Source organism: Aethalodelphis obliquidens, unplaced genomic scaffold, assembly GCF_003676395.1.
Source record: "Aethalodelphis obliquidens isolate GAN/ISIS:26980383/991018 unplaced genomic scaffold, ASM367639v1 scaffold57, whole genome shotgun sequence".
Taxonomy (NCBI): Eukaryota; Metazoa; Chordata; class Mammalia; order Artiodactyla; family Delphinidae; genus Aethalodelphis; species Aethalodelphis obliquidens.
Window position 1 is genome coordinate 518,026 of NW_020838001.1, and position 20,297 is coordinate 538,322.

The 20,297-nt window shown below is 62.8% G+C and overlaps 4 protein-coding genes across 4 annotated transcripts in view; 3 read left to right on the top strand and 1 right to left on the bottom strand.

The window, feature by feature from the left end:
• Positions 1 to 8,177: 8,177 nt before the first annotated feature.
• On the bottom strand, positions 8,178 to 9,269 carry FNDC11 (fibronectin type III domain containing 11; the record flags this gene model as incomplete). Its single annotated transcript, XM_027086624.1, has 1 exon — positions 8,178 to 9,269. A coding segment is annotated over one exon (1,035 nt), but the record flags the coding sequence as incomplete, so codon positions are not given.
• Positions 9,270 to 10,751: 1,482 nt separating this feature from the next.
• On the top strand, positions 10,752 to 12,906 carry SRMS (src-related kinase lacking C-terminal regulatory tyrosine and N-terminal myristylation sites). Its single transcript, XM_027086752.1, is given in 2 exon segments — positions 10,752 to 11,791; positions 11,794 to 12,906. Coding segments are annotated over 2 exon segments (366 nt in total). The 5' UTR covers positions 10,752 to 11,607; the 3' UTR covers positions 11,976 to 12,906.
• The window catches only part of EEF1A2 (eukaryotic translation elongation factor 1 alpha 2), a 40,927-nt gene continuing 32,498 nt past the window's right edge, over positions 11,869 to 20,297 (top strand). Inside the window, exon 1 of the mRNA XM_027086744.1 lies at positions 11,869 to 11,971. The gene's annotated coding sequence lies outside the window, so the exon portion shown is untranslated. The remainder of the gene's footprint in view (positions 11,972 to 20,297) is intronic.
• Positions 15,736 to 20,297, top strand: part of PTK6 (protein tyrosine kinase 6) — a 9,365-nt gene continuing 4,803 nt past the window's right edge. Inside the window, 7 exon segments of the mRNA XM_027086754.1 lie at positions 15,736 to 16,618; positions 18,148 to 18,266; positions 18,555 to 18,718; positions 19,254 to 19,331; positions 19,333 to 19,408; positions 20,043 to 20,120; positions 20,123 to 20,188. Of these exon segments, the coding sequence (XP_026942555.1) occupies positions 16,224 to 16,618; positions 18,148 to 18,266; positions 18,555 to 18,718; positions 19,254 to 19,331; positions 19,333 to 19,408; positions 20,043 to 20,120; positions 20,123 to 20,188 (976 nt within the window). The 5' untranslated portion in view covers positions 15,736 to 16,223.

Sequence of the window (20,297 nt, forward strand, 5' to 3'; positions counted from 1 at the left end):
GAGCTGACCGCCTAGGCTGGTCCTTGCAGAGGCTGTGGGTCCCTCTGTGTCTTCGGTCTCTTGCATCTCCACGCAGCCCTTTCTAGGGGTCACGTGACCACCATCCCCCATCCCCACTCCTCAGGAGGAAAGCCCCTGGCCACGCCGCAGGGTCCTCCTCGCCCGTGTCCGTGGCCGAGGTGTTTGGGGAGGCTCTGCAGCCCAGGCAGGCGGCCGCCCACCTCCGCCCACTCCCACTGGCTGCTCCCGTGTTCTCAGCTGTGGGGCCTGCCCAGGACCCCGCTGACTCCTCTGAGCCTGGCTCCTGTGGCCTGAGAACCACGCAAGGGGGCATGTCGGGAGTGGAAGGTGTCCAGGGCCGTGAACAGGGCATAGCCACTCCAGGGGCAGAGCGCAGTGAGGGGCCCTGGGCAGTGTCAGCGCCTGGGCAGGCAGGAGAGACCACGTGTGGAGAGTGGGCAGTGGGAGGGAGGGGGCAGGCCCGAGGCCGGAGCGGAGCAGTCACCGTGGCTCAGAGTGATGGAGGGGCTGTGTCTTGGAGGTGAGGTCTCAGGAGGCTGGCCTGAGCAGCTGGGTGGATGGCGGTGCCCCCAGAACTATGTCCTGGGCCATCAGATCTGGGGTGCCCACAGATGCCTCAGGGACGATGGGCCCCGGTGAGCCAGCATGGGCGGGGGCGGGGGCGGGGCGGGAATGCAGCTGAGAGCTTGTTAACGCCTGGTTTTTGCAAGAGAGGGCATGCACGGAAGCACCCCAAAACTCAGAAGGGTGGGTTTCCAGCAGGGGCCGTTGCACCCAGCGCCCGGACCCGGGGAGTGAGGACCCTGCCTCACGGCATTTGCTGCTTCCTTCTCTGCGTTCCAAACTGATAGTGGACCCGGCGTCTCCCTCATCCTCGGCCTGTGCGCACTGGTTCCTGCAGCCTTGGGCTGGATGGAACCCCGGCAGGGAGAGCCGCGCCGGTGGAGAGCAGGGTCCGGGAAAGGGTGGGGACTTGAAGGCTGGGCAGCCTCCTGGTGGGGGCACCTCGGGTCAACTTTTCTCCTCCAGCGATTTGCAGATCACCCTCAAAAACCGGTTCTTTGATCATTGAAAGCACACTGAAGAGAGTCATGGGTGCGGGTGTAGCCTCTTAGCACAGCCAGGGGGCGGACAGAAGGACCCGACCCCTCCCAGGGGCTGGGGCACGAGGGCACTGCCCACCTCAAGCGAATTCCTGCCCAGTGTGTCTGAGCACTCCTTGTGGGCAGAGTGGCACAGGAACCCGAGGGGGCAGGGGCCATCTGTTTGCAGCAGGGCTCACCAGACGGGCCCCGGGGGCGGGGCCAGATGCCAGATGTCCTCAAGAGGGACCCCGCCCTCTCCCACGTGGTCCCCATCTCCCAGTGTCCCTCCAGCCCCCACACAGCCCTGCCTGAGGTCCTCCGTCTCAGGGGGGCACCGGCACCCATATGTGATGACATGTATCTGCCCATCGGTGCCCATACCACATCGATTCTTGTAAGCGGCCACGTGTGCTTGAAAACAAAACGTGTATTTTCTCTTGGCTGAGCGGGTTTTGCGTCTGTTGGGTCAGGTTCTTACCTGTGCTGTTTGGCATTTCGTTACTTGTGGATGTTTTTTGTTCAGCTTGATCCATCGGTTTCTGAGCGAGATGACTCACAATCGCCCTCTTGGTTGGTGCGTTGGTTTGACATCCCTTAAATAAAATACTTTAAAATTTATTGTGTATTTATTTATTATTCTTATTTATTTATTTATCTATTTTAGGTTCCCAGCAAAGTTGGGTGGAAAATAGAGATTTCCCATCCCCCATCCCCCATCCCCATCCCCCATCCCCCTCCAGCTGGTGCAGCTTCCTCCACAACCCACGACAGTGGGATATTTGTTAAAGCCAGTGAGCCTACGTGGATACGTCGTCATCACCCAGAGTCCGAAATTACATCAGGGCCCACACTTGGTGTACGTTCTACGGGTTTGGACAAATGTATGATGACGTGTATCCACCTTTACAGTATCATACAGAGTAGCTTAACTGCCCTAAACGTCCTGCTCTGCCTGTTCATCCCTCCCTCCCCCCAGCCCCTGGCAACCCCTGATCTTTCTGCTGTCTCCATAGTTTTGTCTTTTCCAGAGTGTCATAGAGTTGGAATCATACAGTCTGTAGCCTTTTCAGATTGGCTTCTTTCACTTAGTAAAATGCATTTAAGGTTCCTCCACATCTTTTCACGGCTTGACAGCTCATTTCAATTAGTGCTGAATAATATTCCACTGTCCGGGTGCACCACAGTTTATCTATCCGTCACCTGCTGAAGGGCATCCTGGGCGGTTCTGAGTTTCGGCAACTAGAATACAGCTGCTGTAAACATCTGTGTGCCGGTTTTTGTGTGGACATGAGTTTTCAACTCCTTTGGGTAAATAGCATGCAGCATGATTGCTGAATCCCATGGTAAGAGTATATTTAGTTTTGTCACCCAGGTGACACCACCTAAGTGACTGCGCCATTGTGCGTTCCCACCAGCAGCGAACGGGAGTTCCTGCTGCTCCACACGCTCACCAGCGTCTGGTGTTGTCAGCGCTCTGGATTTGGGCCATTCCAGTAGGTGTGTCGTGGTGTCTCATTGCTTAAATTTGCATTTCCCTGATGACATATGATGGGGACATCTTTTCGTGTGCTTATTTGCCATCTGTATATCTTCTTTGGCAAGGAGGTCTGTTAAGGTCTTTTGCCCAGTTTTTTTTTTGTTTTTTTTTTTTCAGTACGCGGGCCTCTCACTGTCGTGGCCTCTCCCGTTGCGGCAGAGCACAGGCTCCGGACGCACAGGCTCAGCGGCCATGGCTCATGGGCCCAGCCGCTCCGCGGCATGTGGGATCTTCCCGGACCGGGGCACGAACCCGTGTCCCCTGCATCGGCAGGCGGACTCTCAACCACTGCGCCACCAGGGAAGCCCGAGGTCTGCATTTTTGAGGCTGTGTCCCCCGCGATGCATCATGCCTGGGGCTCATGAAGTCAGGCTGTCCTGTCTCTGGGGACACTGATGGCTTTCCCTTTGTAATTAGTAGGTAGCTTGGGGAGATAATTTGAGACCACACGGACCTCCTGCTTCACTTACCACTATGATGGCTACATACACTGTGCTTTCCTAGACCTCTGCATTTATTCCTGAGCAGAGTTTTGAAAGGACGGCTGTGTTCCTAGCAGAGAGGGATGTGGATAAGGGACCCAGCTGGGAGGCTGCTTAGGATTGTAGACTTGGACGCAGGCATCTGGTTCTGGATCAACTTGCTGATGGGTGTAGGGAGGGAGGAGGGGTCCAGGATGCCGTGTGTGACGCCTGCTTGGCGAGGAGGGTAAGGGGCTGAAGAGGCCGAGGACTTGGCCCCCCAGTACTCTGTTGAATAGAAACGGTGAGTGTGGGCTTCCCTGGTGACGCAGCGGTTAAGAATCCGCCTGCCAACGCAGGGGACACGGGTTCGAGCCCTGGTCTGGGAAGATCCCACATGCCGCGGAGCAATTAAGCCTGTGCGCCACAACTACTGAGCCTGCGCTCTAGAGCCCGCGAGCCACAACTACTGAGCCTGTGTGCTACAACTACCGAAGCCCACGTGCCTAGAGCCCGTGCTCTGCAACAAGAGAAGCCACTGCAATGAGAAGCCCGCGCACCGCAACGAGGAGTAGCTCCTGCTCACAACTAGAGAAAGCCTGTGCGCAGCAACGAAGACCCAACACAGCTAAAAATAAATAAATAAATAAATAAATAAATAAATAAATAAATAAATAAATAAATAAATAAATAAAAGAAACGGCGAGTGTGGGCATCCCTCTCTTGTTCCTGATCTTGAAAGTCTTTTCACTTTTCACCATCGAATTAAGTGTGGGTTTGTCACATGCGGCCTTTGTTATGCTGTGGTATAGCCCTTCCATAAGCCCAGCATTTTAAATGTGCTGTTGAATTCAGTTTGCTAATATTTTGCTGAGAATCTGTGCCTCTATATTCGTCAGGGGTGTTATCAGTCTGTAACTGTGGTTTCCTGCGGCGTCCTCCTCATCTGGCTTCGGTATCAGGATGATGCTCAATTCGGGAGTGTTCTCTCTCCTTCAGTTTCCTAGTTCTCGTCTGTGTAATAATTTTCCTGCCCATTCTTGCTTGTGTATGTTGTGCTTTTCCAAATGAACTTTAAAATCAGCTTATCAGGGGCTTCCCTGGTGGTCCAGTGGGTAAGACTCCGGGCTCCCAGTGCAGGGGGCCCGGGTTTGATCCCTGGTCAGGGAACTGGATCCCGCATGCACGCTGCAACTAAGGCCCAGAGCAGCCAAATAAATAAATAAACGCTAAAAAGATAAAAATAAAAACATAAAATAAACTCAGCTTATCCGCCCTCTGATTCGTCTGAGCGTTTTTACTGGAGCTGCATTAGACTCTTAGATCCATTTAGGAAGGATTGACGGCAGCAGTCGTGTTGCAGCGCTTTACCCATCCCATTGTCAGAGGCGTCCTATTGTGGCTCTCGGGAACTTCTCAGTTCTCTTTCGTATTTACTGGTAGGCTCATCCACGGTCTTCTGTTTCTGCTGGTATTTTTGGAATGTTTCCTGTAGCTGGATGTTTTGTGTACGTTGAGGCTCCTGACATGGCAATTCATGGCACTCAGCCAGCTTCCTGACTTAACGGGCATCTTCCGTCGCCGCCCCTCCCAACAGGACGCCCACGTGGGTGGGCATGGGTGGGCTCTCTGTGGGAGGGCGGGTGTTGGTATATCAGTCATCTGTTGCTGTGCAAGACAGCACCCCAAAAGGTGGCGGGTTAAAACAGTCATGACCACTTCGTCTCACTGCCTATTACCGCACGGTGGGAGCGGTTAACTGGTGGCACAGTCTGGGGGCCTCTGTGGTGGAGCTGGGAGATGCGTCTGACTCTGGCGTCTCCCAGGAGAGCCAGGAGGAGCGCGGGGTCCCTGACACGTCCCCGTACCTGCTGGTTGCACGGCCGGCCCTCCCTTCGTCCAGGCAGCTCTACAGTCTAGGAGGTGAGGCTGGATGAGGTCACGGCAAGTAATGGTGGGTGATGCCTGGCACAGGTCAGACATCTTTGGTGGATTTTAGGGGGGTAGATATAACCACAGAGTCTCCCCGGCTTAGAGGGCAGGTCCCCTCCCACCCAGGCTGGCTGGTGCCGTTGAGGAAAGGGCCCCTTCCTGGGTGGGGGCCGCCCACCAGCTCTGCTGGGAGCACCTTTCCACATGCTCTGTTTTTCTGGGTTTCTCTCCCCGCAAACCTGCAGCCCTTTTAGCAAACTGCCCAGGGTCACACTCTCTCTGCCCTCCGGCGACCCCCGCGGGGCCTGACTGGAATTCTGCACAGAGACCCAGGGGCTCTCCCACCGTGGACCAGCGGAGGGATCGCGGGGCGACCCCAGGGGCGGAGAGACCGCTGTGGTCTGGGGGCGGCCCTGGTACTGGGGGAGGGGGCGGTGGAATGGGGGGCAAGACGTAATTTCCACACTCAGACGTCTGAGTCACCCGGGGGCACAATCGCTCAGGGGAGAGTCAGTGATCTCTGGACTCTGGTCCTGAACTGGCTCCAGCCACCCCTGTTTATGGCCATTAACCCAGGCTGGGGTCGCACCGCTGGTCCCCTGCTGGAGGTGGGCTCAAGTTTTCACTTTGGAGCGGTGGGTTCTCTGACTCAGGGCTGACGCTCCATTTCCTTTTAAAACATCACCTTTGTGTCGCCGTCAGTTCCCTTGCCCGTGGGAGGGGCAGAGCGTGTCCGAGCCCCTGCCCGGTGTGCACGGCCCCTCGGTCCTCGTGTCCCAGATTTCTCATCGCAGGTGAACAGCGCAGAGGACCAGCTGAGCCTCAGATACCGCCCCGCAGAGCCAGGCCAGCATCAGAGACGGCATTGCCAGCGTCGCGAAGCCGCCGAGGAGCTACCTCTGGCTGGCCTGCGCGCCCAGGTGGACCTGTGTCTGGGCTGCTTCCGCTGCACCCAGTGGCTTGATGGAAAAGACTTAGCTCCTGAGCAGGCTGGAGCACAGCTGCTGCAAGATATCCTGCTGGCCCGCCTGAAGCCAGCCGCCAGGAGCAGGGTGCGGCGTGAGGCAGACCGCCTGCCCACGATCCCGCGGCTCACACAGCCATGTCTGCCGCTCCTGCAGCCGGGGCTCGGCTGCCGGCGCCACCACAACCAGCACCCCTTTGCCAGGAGCCCCGAGGAGGCGCTGGTCTGGACCTTTGACTGTGGGCACTGCGGCAGCCGTCCGAGGCTGAAGACCCGGGTGCGGGGCCGCGGGGCCCGGGGTGAGCGGCGCGCCTGGCTGAGGCCATCCGCGCAGAGATGGGGGTCGCTTCCTCCAGCTCTGCTCTCCACGCTTCCAGCGCCGTCCGCCACGCCTCAGCCCCGTGGGCTCCCGGGGCTGCTGCCCCAGGCACGGAGCCTGCCCCTCTCTCCTTTCCCTCGTGAGCACCAAGGCCGCTGGAAGCCGCAAGGTGTGGAGGTGTGGCCACGTCTCCCGCACGGCCAGCCGCTGGCCTTCCGCAAGTCTGTGGGGCGAGGGTGGCTGTGCGGGCAGGGGGCGTCCTGATGCGGGGGCAACCACCGCGCCGTGGAGATGGCCGTGTGGGAGGCTGAAGAGCTGAGTCTCCATGACAAGGAGCTGCTCACGCCGCGCGCCCTCACTGGGGACGAGCACACAGACCCCCACGGCCAGCCCCCCGGAGTCCCTCGGACGGCGTGCCAGGCCCCAGCACCCACGGGCAGCTCCCTTGGCGAGCCCTCACCCCAGCGTGCAGGCTCTGGATCAGTGTGACCCAGCACAAACCCACATCTCTGGTCCCCTGGCCTCTCCTGCCCTTCTCCCCTCCCCAGACTTCTCTCTGCCATGCCCCACCCTCTGCTGCTCCGGACATTTCCTTGGAGCAAGCACAATGACTCTGCCCGGGACCCCTGGGAGCCTTGGGACAAGTCCATCTGCAGGACATCCAGGAGGGAGCCCCTCATAGCCACGCGATGCCACAGATAGCATGACAGTGTGGCTGGACGCCCTGGGTGGCATACAGCAGCACGCAGGTGGCTGGAGAGGCCTGGGAGGGGAGCTGCAGGCTGAGACATACCAGCGCTGCAGAGGACACTGGCCATAGCTGGGGTGGTGGTGCTGGGCCTTTCTGACCCAGTTAAGGTCCCCGCCTCACCAAACCGCCTCTCAGTGGGGGAGGGACCCTGTTCCTGACCCCTTGCCCTGGCCACACCTTATCTTCTCAGGGGCCTGCTGTCCTAGCGACCATCACGGTGTGTGTACGGAGAGCTGGTTAGCAGTGTACCGAGGGCGGCTCTGGCCTTTTCCCGTGGACAGTCCTCCTCCGCTGTAGCCAGGGTACACGGCGCTGCCCTCCTGGACCTGAAGGGCCAAGCTGCTGGAGCAGGTAGACACCGATGACCGTGTCGCCTTCAGGAAGTGAGCGAGCTGCTGGCCGAGCTGCGGGGCACACTGGCAGCAAGGACAGACTCTCTAGGTCGCCCGTCTGGGGCTGGACACCAGGAGCTGGTGGGGAGGGGCGATGGGCTGTAGGGAGGCCCCGCCCCCAACAGGAGGTATGCATTTGTGTGGACCTGGGGGGGGTTACCTACCAGGCTCCCTTGCTAGGACCCTAACCCACCTCGCAATGGGGGTTCTTCAGCTTCTCTTGGGGAGAAGATAGTACTTTTATTTTCATTAAAATATCCTTTTGGCCTTGGGCCCTGGCCTCGATGAAGCTGGGGCTGACAGTACTGGCGCCTATCTGTGCCTGCAGGTAGGGACTGCCCCCACGGGGGTCCGCGCAGGACTTGGGGGTATTGCCCTCCCTTGAGGAATCCCAGCATAAGAGGCAGGAAAGGCGGCCAGAGCCTGTGCCCAGGTGTCACAGCTGGTTGTTGTGATGGGGATGGGGGAAGGGCTGGGGCTGCCACCTGGCAGAGCCTCGGAGCAGCTCTTCTCATTGGCAGCGGCATCTACGTGCCAGGGCTGAGGCTTCTTGCTCCAGGGGTCAGTGTCCTGGAAAGGCCAGCCTGGGGCACCCCCTAGAAAAGGAAGCAGGAGCTGGGGGGGGCAGGGACTTGTGGGTGGGCTGGGCTGAGTCAGGAAAAACGCTCATGTGGCTGCCACCCCCTTTAATAAGGAAGTAGGTTTGTTCCTTCAATTGCCGATGCGTGTTTATACTCCTCTTTATTAGCGTGTAAGTATTAAAAAGCCATTTCTAGGAAGGTGTGGTCAGGGCCGGGCCTAGCTTGCCCAGCCGCCGGGGGGCGGGCCCTTCAAGGGCCCTCGGCCCGGTCTGCAGGGTGAGGCTGTCCAGCCAGGGCTCGTACACCAGCGTGTAGCCCTCCACCCTCTTGATGGTGAACTCGTAGGAGCGGTTGGGCAGCAGGTTGGGGACGTCGAAGGCGTAGGCGGCCACGGGGATGATGCTATACTGCACGCGCTCCTGCTGTGTCTGTGGGTCCAGCAGCTTGTAGCGCAGCTCAAACTGCTCTGGCGCGGCCGGCTGGAGCGTGACAGACCAGCGCAGGCTGGCCCAGTCCTCGTGGGCCACCGACTCCTTGCGGTCGAACGTGACGGGCGTCTTGGCGCTCAGCGTGACCTGGAGGTTGGGAATCTTGGTGGCGTTGATGTCAGACACCAGGCGGTGTTTGATGTGCAGACGCCCTGGCACCATCGTGGCCAGGAAATTCTCCATGACGGCCGACAGGTCTGCCAGCCGCTGCTCCACGAGCCCCCAGCCTGCCAGGAAGGGCTGAGGGTTTGGTGACTCGAGCAGGGCGTCCAGCTCAGAGCGGCCGTGGCCCAGCTGCTCCAGCAGCTCCCCTAGCAGCAGGAGCTGGATCTTGGCCTGGGTTGCGCCCACCTTCTTCATGCGCTGGAACTTCTGGGGCTCGATGAACTGGAACGTGGTGGGCAGCACCCGCGGGTTCTGGTCGCCCAGCGCCAGGTGCTTGGGGAGGATCTCGATGTAGTAGGAGCACTTCCTGAGAAGCTCCACGTGGGCGTGGTGGCGCTTGAGCAGCTGGGGGCTCAGGTCCGCGGTCAGGAACTTGCGCAGAGCGATGCGGCGCTCCGCGTACGTCCGCCACGTCTCGGGCTCTAGCAGCTGCCGATCCCCGGCCTCCCCCGCCTCCTCCTGGTCCAGGAGGCACTGAGGGCTGTCCAGCTTCATTCTGTCCGGGTCCAGCCTGTCACCTGCAAGTTCACTGTCTGGGAGCAGCGGGTGGAGGGCCCGATGTGAGCGGGACGGTCAGACCGGCCTCTGCCGCCCACCCAGGGGCTCACTCGGGGCAGTGTTTGTGTGGGGGTTACTTCAGGCCCACTGGCCCCCATGCTGGGCCCTCTAGCCTGCTGGGGGGCGCGGGGAGAACTTTGTGGGGAGGGCTCGTCTCTCTGGAAAGAGGCTGCTTGGAGGGCCAGGTGAGCAGGCTGCAGGTCTAGATAAAAGCGGACACTGCGGGGCCAACACGACACTCTACTGATGGTCGTTTGTGATGACACAAGGCAGGGCTGAGACGGGGGCTCTGGGCCAGGGCGGCCCGTGCGGAAAGGAGTTGAGAGGCTGAGTGACTCGCCCAAGGCTGCTCTGCTAAGGGGCAGAGTGAGGTTGGGACCCAAGTTGGTCTCCCTCCCCAAATGCCAGGCCTTGACCTTCCTGGGGCAGAGGTGGCAGACCCCGGTCCTGAACACTGCAGACAGGGTATCTGGGCTGAGGTGCAACTGAGACCAGGACCCAGGACTCCTGTCCTAAGTCCTGCGGTGGCCGGAGCCTGGGGCAAGATTCAAGCTGCCTCTGGAGGGAACTCTAGCTCCAGACCTGGCTACAGGTCCGGGTCCGAGGTGTTTCCAGATGCCCACCGTCTCTCAGGTGGAAAAGGCAGAGGGGCTGCTGGTGAACTCCTCCAAAGAAGCCTCTGTCCTGGCCCTCCTACCCCAGACCTACACCCTCCTCGCCTCCGAGACCCCCTACAACCCCCACCCCCGGCCCCAGGCCCACTTCCCCCCAACCGACCCCCACCTCCGCCACATCACCCTAGTCCTGCATCCCCCCAGCCCGCCTCCCCGCGCCCACTTGCCTTTCGTCGTGCAGCGGGCGGAGCAGTGCTGCCGACTGTGCGCTGAGCCGGCGTGCCCAGCCTTGCGCCGCGGCGTTCCGCGGGTTGCCATGGGGACCGCGGGCCTTTGTGACGTCCCGCCCCCCGGGGGGTGGGGGCGGGGTGGGCGGAGAGCCCAGGGCGTGGGGGTCGGGCGCCCTCAACCTGAGGGGCTGCGGGCAGGTCGCGCGGGGCTCGCTCCCCGCCCCAGGACCCGACTGAAGGAACCAACGAGTCTCAGCCCCGGGCCCGCCCCCAGGTTTCAGCTCAGACAGACCGTCCAGAGGCTTCGCTCCCTTCCCTGGGACCGTCACGGCCTGAGCCCCGGCCGGGATGCCTCTTCAAGCCAGGGGACGCCACTTGCCTCCACCCCCTTGCAGGTCAGTGGTGGGGACCCTTCCAGGCTAGGGTGTCTGTCTCTGAGCTCCCCTCCCATTCTGTTCCGTGGCAAGGCCTGCCCCCCAGGGCACGCCCACCACTCCCGGTAACCTCAGTCTTGGGAGGAGGCTTTGCCGGGCTAAGCGCCCATCAGATGTCCTCTGGGTCCAGGCCTGGGAAGGGGTGCGTGGGCGCCCTGGGCGCTAACTCTGTAAGTTGTAGCTGTTGTGTCGTTATTTAGGGGTCTGAAACGCAAGAGTTGGATTATTTGAAAGGGGGTGCTATCTGAAGGTTGAGAGGGAGGCTGGCACCTGGAAAGTGGTGAGAGGAAGCCGCCCGCAGCCCTGCGGCCCACCCACAGAGAGGGAGTGGGCGGCAGAGCAGTCTCCACTCCTGCTCTGGGTCAGGCATGTCCTGGACCTCTGCCATCTCTGGCCCCATCTTTTTTTTTTTTTTTTTTCTATTTCTTGTTACTCAGCTAAATTTTTAAAATTAAACTTTCAGTTTTGAGATAATTGTGGATTCACCTGCAGTTATAAGAAATAACACAGAAACCCCAAGCACCCTTTGCCCATTTCCCCCAAGGGGAACACCTAGCGGAGCTGTCCTACAAGATCACACCACGAGAGTGACCTTGACAGTCAAGACCCAGACGTCTCCTTCCCCACAGGGACCTCCCTGCGTCGCCTTCTACAGCCCACGAGACCCCACCCACCACGGCCCCACCCACCGAGACCCCGCCCCAGAGCCCCGCCCAGACGCAGGTTTCGGGAAACCCTCTTCCAGGCCCCGCCCCGACGCCGTCCTGGGACAGATCCCGGCCCAGACGCACGCGGCTCGGAGCGGTCGGGGTACCGGTGCTGCCTGCGAGACACCCTAGAGGTCGAGGAGAGCAGCGGCCGTCGTGTGGCCGGGGCTGGGGGGCCACCCTGTGCTGATGTGAGCACCGCGGGGAGCGGGCGGGGACCTCTGGAGCGACTCTCACCCGCCCCCCCTGCGCCAGCGAGGCTCCAGCGCTCACCGTCGCGCCGCGCCGCCAGTTTCTCCCCGTCGGGGTCCCCGAGCCCCGCTGCTGCACCCTTTCCGACCCCTGCAGGGCCTGGCGCACCGCCGGGCATGGAGCCCTTCTTCAGGAAGCTGCTGACCTTCCTGTCCTTCTTCTGGGACAAGATCTGGCCGGCGGGCGCGCCGCGGTTCCCGAACCCGGACTCCGACGCCGACGTGGAGCCGGAACCCGCGGCAGCGGAGCCCCCCACCGCGGAGCCCTGCAACCCCCCGGCCCCCGCGCAGCTCTTCAGGGCGCTGACTTCACGGCGCGGAGCGCGGAGGACCTGAGTGTCAGCCGCGGGGAGAGGCTGCACGCCCTCAGGGAGGAGGGCGGCTACATCCTCGCCCGCCGGCTCGCGGGCTGGCCCAGCACGGGGCTGGTGCCCATCACCTACGTGGCCAAGGCCGCCCCTGAGACGCTCTGGAACCAGCCGTGAGTACCGCCCCCTCTGGGGAGACAGGAGTAAGCCTGGGCACCCGATTCCGCTGGGAGGGAAGGTGGCAGGGACTCTGGCAGGCGTGGTTAAGCCGGGGCGCGAGCCGGCTGGTGGGTGTGTGTGCGTGCTGCACTCGCCAGGCCCTCCTGATCGCACCCAGGGATTCAGGCCTGGCATCCAGCAATCTTTGCTGACGGGTCATTCCTTGGAGGGCAGGGGACTGGGGACTGGGATGCAGTTCTGAGTGAGACGGTGAGGACAGTAGTGAGCTTGTGCTGTGACGGGGTGAGGTGGTGACCCGGGGCTGGAAGGGGTGATAAGCTGGGTCACAGAGATGTCTTCGCCCCCCCTTCTCACCTGTCCTCACTCACCTGGCCCCCTCCCCCTGCTCTGGGCCAGGTATGGGGCAAACATGGCCCTGGCCTTTGGGATTGCTCCCAGAGAGGCTCATTTGGAGGCTGGATCCAGGTGGGGGAGCCCACCCACTGCCCTGAGTGCCCTCGGCCCCTAGGGCCAAGGCAGTCTACAGGTGGGGAGAGGCTGGCACAGACACTTGTCTGCTTGCATGCCAGTCTGTGATCATGGGGGGGAAGCAGAGGCTGGGCGCTCTTCCAGAGGAGGTGACCTCTCGGCGCAGGCTCAGGGTCCGCAGGACAGGGTAGCCTCCCGGCACAGCTGTGTGCCAGCGCTGAACAGGGCCCTGCCCTGTGGCTGTGGACACAGTGCCCTGTGGCTGTGGACACAGTACTGGGCCTCAAACGTTTGATCCACGCCCCGGGCGTGGTCCTTCCCCATCTTTCTCCTGAACGTCTCGGCCACTGTAATCCCTGGCTTCTATTTATTTATTTTATTTATTTTTGGCTGCGTTGGGTCTTCGTTGCTATGCGGGCTTTCTCTAGTTGCAGCGAGCAGGGGCTACTCTTCGTTGCAGTGCGCGGGCTTCTCATTGCGGTGGCTTCTCTTGTTGCGGAGCACGGGCTCTAGGCGCATGGGCTTCAGTAGTTGTGGCTCGTGGGCTCAGTAGTTGTGGCTCGTGGGCTCTAGAGCACAGGCTCTGTAGTTGTGGCACATGGACTTAGCTACTCCACGGCATGTGGGATCTTCCCAGACCAGGGCTCGAACCCACGTCCCCCACATTGGCAGGCGGATTCTTAACCACTGCGCCACCGGGGAAGTCCCATCCCTGACTTCTAGATGGAGGGGGCGCCAGCTGGGGAACCCTGGGGCAGAGACGCCTCTTCCCAGCCCTAGCACCAAGAGGTGAAATGCTGGCTGAGAACAGGCCAGAAGCTGGTTGGTGAACGGGGCCAGCACAGCGAGGCTCAGCTGCCCAGACCTCGCCCTGACGCAGGCCCCTGGTCTTGCACCAAGCTCGGTCTCTGCCGACCAGCAGCAGGTCTCAGCTTCACTCAGGCCACCTTCAGCATCCTGGGGGCCCCTCAGCATTCCCACAGTCTCCTGGGGGATTTGCATCTGGGGGAAAAGCCTGATTCCCAGGAAGGTGCCTTCTGAGAGGACTCCAGGCCACCACCCCACAGCCAGCCGTTCTGATGGGTAGGGGCCTACAGTCATCCCAGGTGGAGGACGGACCCCGAGAGCAGCTCCTGGAGGCGGCTGGCAGGGTCCTGGGGGAGGGGAGGGGCTGCTGGGAGGAAGAGCTAATGACTGTGTGTCTGGGCTGAGATGCAAGGGCTGCCACACTCGTGGTGTCCTCAGCCCCAGCTACCTGGCTCCTGTCCCCAGGCCGGCGGGCCGGGGAGACCCCTCAACCCCCACAGAGAGGCTCACTGCTCTCCAGCTGCAGGGCCCCCGGTCTTGTCGCCCACTGCTGCACACTCCGGGGACGGGCTCCAAGAACGTCGCGGAAGGCGGGATGTGCGCGGGGGCTGGGCCCAGCCCCCCAGGCCCCGAAGTGGGTCCAGGGGAGGGGTGGGGTGGGAAGCACTGCTGTCCAGGGAAGGCCCCCTGTAGCCCTTCCCGTGGGAGAGGCTCTCCTGGCTAGAGGGTCCCAGACAGCAGGCCCGGCTGCAGGAGGAGCCCGGCAGCTGCACGGGGCTGTGCGTCCTGCTCCCACATCAGTGTGTCCCCAGCCTGCCATCCAGCCAGGGCTCGTCTCGGGAGACCCAGGTCCACAGGTCCTTGACACTTCCCCGCGTGTCTGCTGATTTCCCCCCCCAACGTCCCTCAGGCCTGTGCCGCTCTGCCCCCCATCACCCCACCCCTTCCTGCCTCCAGCCTCAGCCCAGACCCCCGACTGACTCTGGCTCCTTCCCTGTAGCCCCCCAGGGTGGGCACAGGCCTCTGTGCCAGGGCAGGCCTGTCTCAGCCGCTGATCTGCAATATCAGATCACCCCAGGCTCCAGCAGCACCCGCCCGCCAGCTTTGCCTACCTGGTCCCCTCTTTGGGGGGCACCCCCACCTGTGTCCAGTCCCCGATGACTCCAGAGGCTGGGCCCTGGGGGCTGGGGCAGGTGTGGATCCCAGACTGGGTCCCCAGTACCGGGAGCCAGGTGTTCCTTCTCCCTCTCACCTGCGCGGAGTGGGCCTCTGGGGCCTGGCCCGTGGTGGGCAGGGCTTGCTCGGGGCTGGGCTGGTGTGGGGACCCCTGGGCCTGCCCTTTGCAGCGAGTACTTCAGTGGCATCAGCCGAACCCAGGCCCAGCAGCTGCTCCTGCCCCCACCCAGCGCGCTGGGGGCCTTCCCCGTGCGGCCCAGCGAGAGCAGCCATGGGGACTACTCCCTGTCAGCTACCAGGTGCCCTTGACCTTGGGGTGGTTGCTTCCCAGGCAGTGCCAGCCCCCAACCCGCCTCGGACCCGACAGTATGCATCACCTGGTTGGGGTGGCGGGAGGGTCAGGGCAGGCTGCAGCCGAGATGTGGCCTCCGTCTCTGTGCCCTCCCAGTCTGGGCCCGGACCAAAGTCCACCACTACAGCATCCCCACAGCAGCCACCGGCAGCCTCTCCCTGCAGAAGGACCAGCTCGTCCCCAGCCTGGAGGAGCTGCTGGCCTATTGCAAAGCCCACTGGAAGCTGCGACAGCCCTGTGAGCCCTAGGTGGGCCCATGCCCACCCCCCTACCTGCCAGGTTGCCCCTCCTGAGACACTGTCCAGCACGTGTCCAGCTGGCCCACTGGGTGCTGCCAGGGGGGGACCTGATGAAGCCTGGGAGCAGGTGCCCCAGTGACTCCTCCACACTCTGATTCATCCCTGTGGGTTATATTTCTTTTTAAAAATTAATTAATTAATTATTTTTTGGCTGCGTTGGGTCTTCATTGCTGTGCGTGGGCTTTCTCTAGTTGTGGCGAGCGGGGGCTACTCTTTGTTGCAGTGCGCGGGCTTCTCTTGCTGCGGAGCATGGGCTCTAGGCGCGCGGGCTTCAGTAGTTGTGGTGCACAGGCTCAGTAGTTGTGGCTCGCGGGCTTAGTTGCTTCACGGCATGTGGGATCTTCCCAGACCAGGGCTTGAACCCGTGTCCCCTGCATTGGCAGGTGGATTCTTTTTTTTTTTTTTTTTTTTTTTTTGTGATAAGCGGGCCTCTCACTGCTGTGGCCTCTCCTGCCGCGGAACACAAGCTCCGGACGCGCAGGCCCAGCGGCCGTGGCTCATGGGCCCAGCCACTCCGCGGCATGCGGGATCCTCCCGGACCGGGGCACGAACTTGTGTCCCCTGCATCGGCAGGCGGACTCCCAACCACTGCGCCACCAGGGAAGCCCTGGCAGGTGGATTCTTAACCACTGCGCTGCCAGGGAAGCCCAGGTGTTATATTTCTATGGGATTCTCTGGGGTGGGGGGAAGATGAGGCCTGTAGGATGCCCTCCCACCCCGCCCAGCCCTGTAGAGCGGCCAGGAGGGGAGGGCAGGTTGGGGAAGGCGCCCACGGCAGCCCCAGGCCAGTGCGGAGGCTGTGGGAGGAGATGCCAGTGGGGATGACGCCACACCTGCGCTGGAGCCGTGGTACCTGCGCCTGTCCCAGGTGAGCGGTCCTGCCGGGGGGCCGGGCAGCCATCTGGTTCCTCTGGTCTCTTAGTGACAGTCCGGACAGGGGCAGTAACGAGCGCTTGTGGATGGATGCCTACCGCCAGCAAAGGTGCCATTAGGTCTGGAAGCAATTAGGGCCAGGCCTCCGGAGGTCAGCACCCGGGCCCCCTGCCCCGGCCAGGGCCAGAGTTGAGCGTGTGCTGGGGCGCAGAGGCAGAGGGCCAGAGGCCTGGGGCCCCAGGAGCAGCTGCCCACTCTGCCTAGGGAGCCATGGGCAAAGGCCCTGAATGCCCCCCACACCCGCAGAAGCCCCCTGAACAGGACGAGTGGCAGCGACCCCGCTCTGCGTTCACCCTGCGGAGGAAGCTGGACGAAGGCTACTTCGGGGAGGTGTGGGAAGGCCTGTGGCTGGACTCCATGCTCGTGGCGGTCAAGGTCATCAGACCAGGTGGGTGGGGGCCCCCTGGAGCCTGGGGCAGTGGCGGTGGGCAGCAGGAGCACAAGTATGTGGGCCTCTGGGACTTCGAGGCCCGCACAGCCCAGGAGCTGAGCTTCCGGGCAGGGGACCTCTTCCATGTGGCCAGAAAGGAGGAGGAGTGGTGGTGGACCGTGCTGCTGGACCGGGTGGGCAGGGCTCTGGCCAAGGAGACGGTGGGGTTGGAGCCGTGAGTCTCCCCGCGGCCCTCGTGGGTCACTCCAAGTTGCCCGTCCCTGGGCCCTGCAGGGCGTCTATCGGGACAGAGCTCTGTGCCGCTGTGGCTGGGCTCTGGGTGCGGGCAGGGACCCTGGGCTGCCAAGGAGGGTGGCCCGTGGCTCTGTCTCCCTGCCCCCCCAGTGGGGCTGGGCCTACCATCCTGGCCTTGGGATCCCTGGCCGGGCTTCTGCTGTGTGACATCTGGGGATGGGGGCTGCAGAGGCTCTGGCCCCTCCTCCGTGCCGGGACCCAGAGAAGGGCAGCCAGCTGACAGTGAGTCCAAGGCAGAGCCTGGGCCTTTTGGGGTGTGAAGCCTCGCTCACCTTCCAAACTCCGGAAACCAGCCTGCTGGCCTAGTCAGGGAGCGGGAAGGCCACTGCGACAGGCCCGCCCGGGGGTGGGCCACAGACCTGCTGCTCGTACCAGCACGGCTGCCCATCGCTGGCAAGGTGGCTCCCAGAGACGACTGTGGGCCTGAGGGCGGCCCAGCAAGCTTGGGCCACAGGCGCAGCCCGGCGTGCGTGTGTCCTCGCGACCCCAGGTGGTTCCCTGAGCTCTGGACGGGAGGGTCTGGGGGGGGGATTCCCACGGCCCCCCCCGTGTGCCTGTGCACGCCACTCATTGAGCACCTGCTGTGCCGGAGCCGACGCGGGCAGGGTCGCCCCTCCTGGGGGGAGACACTAAGCATGGTGCAGACAGGACCATCTCAGGCAGGGCCCCCGACAGTGACAAGGCAGGGGCCGGCACTGCCAGTGCAGAGGCCGCGGGCCCTGGGAACCCAGCACACTCGAGAAGTGGAAGGAGGCAGGGTGGTTCGTGGGGGGTGGGGCAAATGGGAGAGATTCCAGAGGTGCTGGATTGGTGGGGGTGGCCCGTGGACCCCACGGGGCTCAGTGCTGGGCAGTGGTCTTCCGTGCAGGGACCCACGTTCCGATGGGGCCTGAGGGAGCCGAGGGCGCAAAGGGCGGGGCGGTTGGCAGCAGAGGTCCCCTGGGAAACTCCGCAGGCCCAGCCCTGCCCTGGCGCTGGGAGCTGGGGTGTGAGAATGCCTGTGCACGTGTGTGGGTGCATGTGCGTCCCCAGGTCCCACGGTGCCGGAGCATGGCGTGCCTGTGGCCCGGGTCCACAAGGCGGCCACAGAGTCACAGAACGATGTGGTCCAGGAGAATGGCCACAGAGCCACGGCCGAGGTTGGGGAGGGTTGCTGTACCCACAGGATGGGGGGCTCTGTCCGCACAGACGGGGGACAGTCTGGGAAGGGTAGTGGGAGGGGCTTTCTCCACTTCTGGGTCACCAGGGTCTTTCCTGGGGTCCAGAACTGGCCACTTGGGACATTTGGGGTCGGTGATGGGCAAAGAAGGGGGCTTTGGGTCAGTGAGTGTCCGCGGGCAGCTGTGGGCCGGGGTTGGGGGCACGAGGAGGCAGCGGATCAGGTGGGCTGGGACTTGGTGGGGGGCACAGGCGGGGAGCCGCGCGGCTCAGGGTCCCCCCGCCCCGCAGGTGGTTCTTTGGCCGGATCTCTCTCTCGGAAGCCCTGCACCGACTGCAGGCCACGGGCAACGAGCTGGGGGCCTTCCTGATCCGGGTCAGCGAGGAGCCGGGCGCCAACTGCGTCCTCTCGGGTGCCCGCTTCCCGCCCCTGCCCGCTCCGCAGCCCCACCTGGGCCTGACTTCGGGGCTCCTGGTCCCTAAGCCCTTCGTGCATGCAGAGCCCGGCCCCTCCGGCCTGTCCCCTCCACTGCGCTGTGACGTCCAGGCCCTGCTCTGGGAGCTCTGACCCTCAGTGGGTGCAGGCCCTGCGGCCTGGGTGCCTTCCCCGGGGTCTGGCCGGTTCTCTCCTTTCTGCGTTGGGGGCACCCCTGCCAGTGGGCCTCTCTCAGCGCCTGTTCACAAGCGTCCCCTCCGTCCGGTGCGGGACCAGCAGACCGTTCGCCACTACAAGATCTGGTGGCAGGACGGCCGGTTGCACCTCAACGAGGCTGTGTCCTTCCTCAGCCTACCCAAGCTCGTGGACCACCACGAGGCCCAGAGCCTGTCCCACGGCCTGTGGCTGACCTCGCCCCGCCGAAAGGTAGGGCCCTGCCCCCAACAGGGACACAAACCCTCGGGTGGAGGTGGGTGTGGGTCCTGACTCCCTGACTGGCTGGGGGACCCCTGGGAACACTCAGCCCAGGGACTCTGGCTACGTGGGAACCGTGGTTGTACAGAGCCGGGCGCGGGGGGACGGTGGGCAGGGGACGTGTCCTCCTTTGCCCAGTCACTCTCACCCTTGGGCCAGCTAGAGGTCAGCTGTGCTCCTGCTGCGTCCGGAGTCTCTGGGCTGCTGGGAGCTCGGGCCACGTGCCCCGGCGAGCAGCCAGACGGGAGTTTTGTGTGGGTGGCAGTCAGGCCAGTGTCGCTGGCCCAGAGCAGGTGCGGGGGAGGGGTGGTGGTGGCCTTTGTTTGCAGGACACAGCAGGGGTCAGCCAGGCTTGGGGCAGTCCCTGGGAGAGCCTGGCCACATGCCGGACACTGGGACCCTCCCAAGCAGGACGTGGCCCTACATTTGATGATAGACCAGGGGCTGACTTCCCGAGGATGGGGGCCCCCGCCCCGTGTCCCTGCAGCATGAGCTGGAGCCCCTGCCCCACTGTGACGATTGGGAGAGGCCTCGGGAAGAGTTCACGCTCTGCAGGAAGCTGGGCTTCCGGCTACTTTGGGGAGGTCTTCAAAGGGCTCTGGAAGGACAAGGTCCGAGTGGCCATCAAGGTGATCGTCCGAGGTGAGCGGGCTCCAGGCCGGGGACTTCTGGCTTTACTCACGGGGGTGGGGCAGCCCAGCAGCCCTTGGGCCCTGACGCCCTGCCAGCCACTCGCTGCCCTAACTTGGATCACCTGTGGCACCTGCCGCAGTGTCCGGGTGGCATTCTCCTTTCATTGCTGTTATCTAAATGCATTTATCTTAAAAGGGAATTTTAAATTCTTCATGTAAATGGAAGGAAATCCATTAAAATAAGTAGATCACTAGAAATCTGAAAAGGTTCATCTAAAATCTTCTTGGGACCCCCCAGAGGTTGGGATCGCCCACTTCAGGAACCAGGGGCCCAGGGGTGCAAGGGAACACCCTTGGGAGGGGTTGTTCCAGCTCCACGTCTGGCTTGGGCAGGCATAAACCACATGGGGGTGTCTGTGGTCCCTGGGGTGTGGGGAGAGCAGCTGGTGGGCACAGTGGACCCTTGTGTGAACAGCAGGGGCCAGGCTGTGTCTGCCCTGGCATCCTGGCTTGGGAGCTGGGGCGTCGGGGAGGGCGCCCACATTTCCTGAGCCGCTGCTGCGTGCGGGTGGGGGGATGGGTGGGACAGGGGCTCAGCTCCTCCGAGGGCTGCACCCAGCAAGGCCGCCCGCCTGCCCCGACAGCTGAGCTTCTGCGTCGGCACACGTTCCAGTCGGAGATCCAGGCCATGAAGAAGCCGCGGCACAAGCCCATCCTGGCACTGTGGGGGACCCTGGGTACATCATCACAGAGCTCCTGCCCAAGGAGAGCCTGCTGGAGCTGCTGCGGGGTGAGCGGGGTGGGGGGGACCAGAATGACTCGTGTCGCTGGAGGGAACGGGAAACAGGCACAGAAAGAAAAAGAAAACCCGCCCCCGCCCCCCCTCCGCCCCCGCCCCT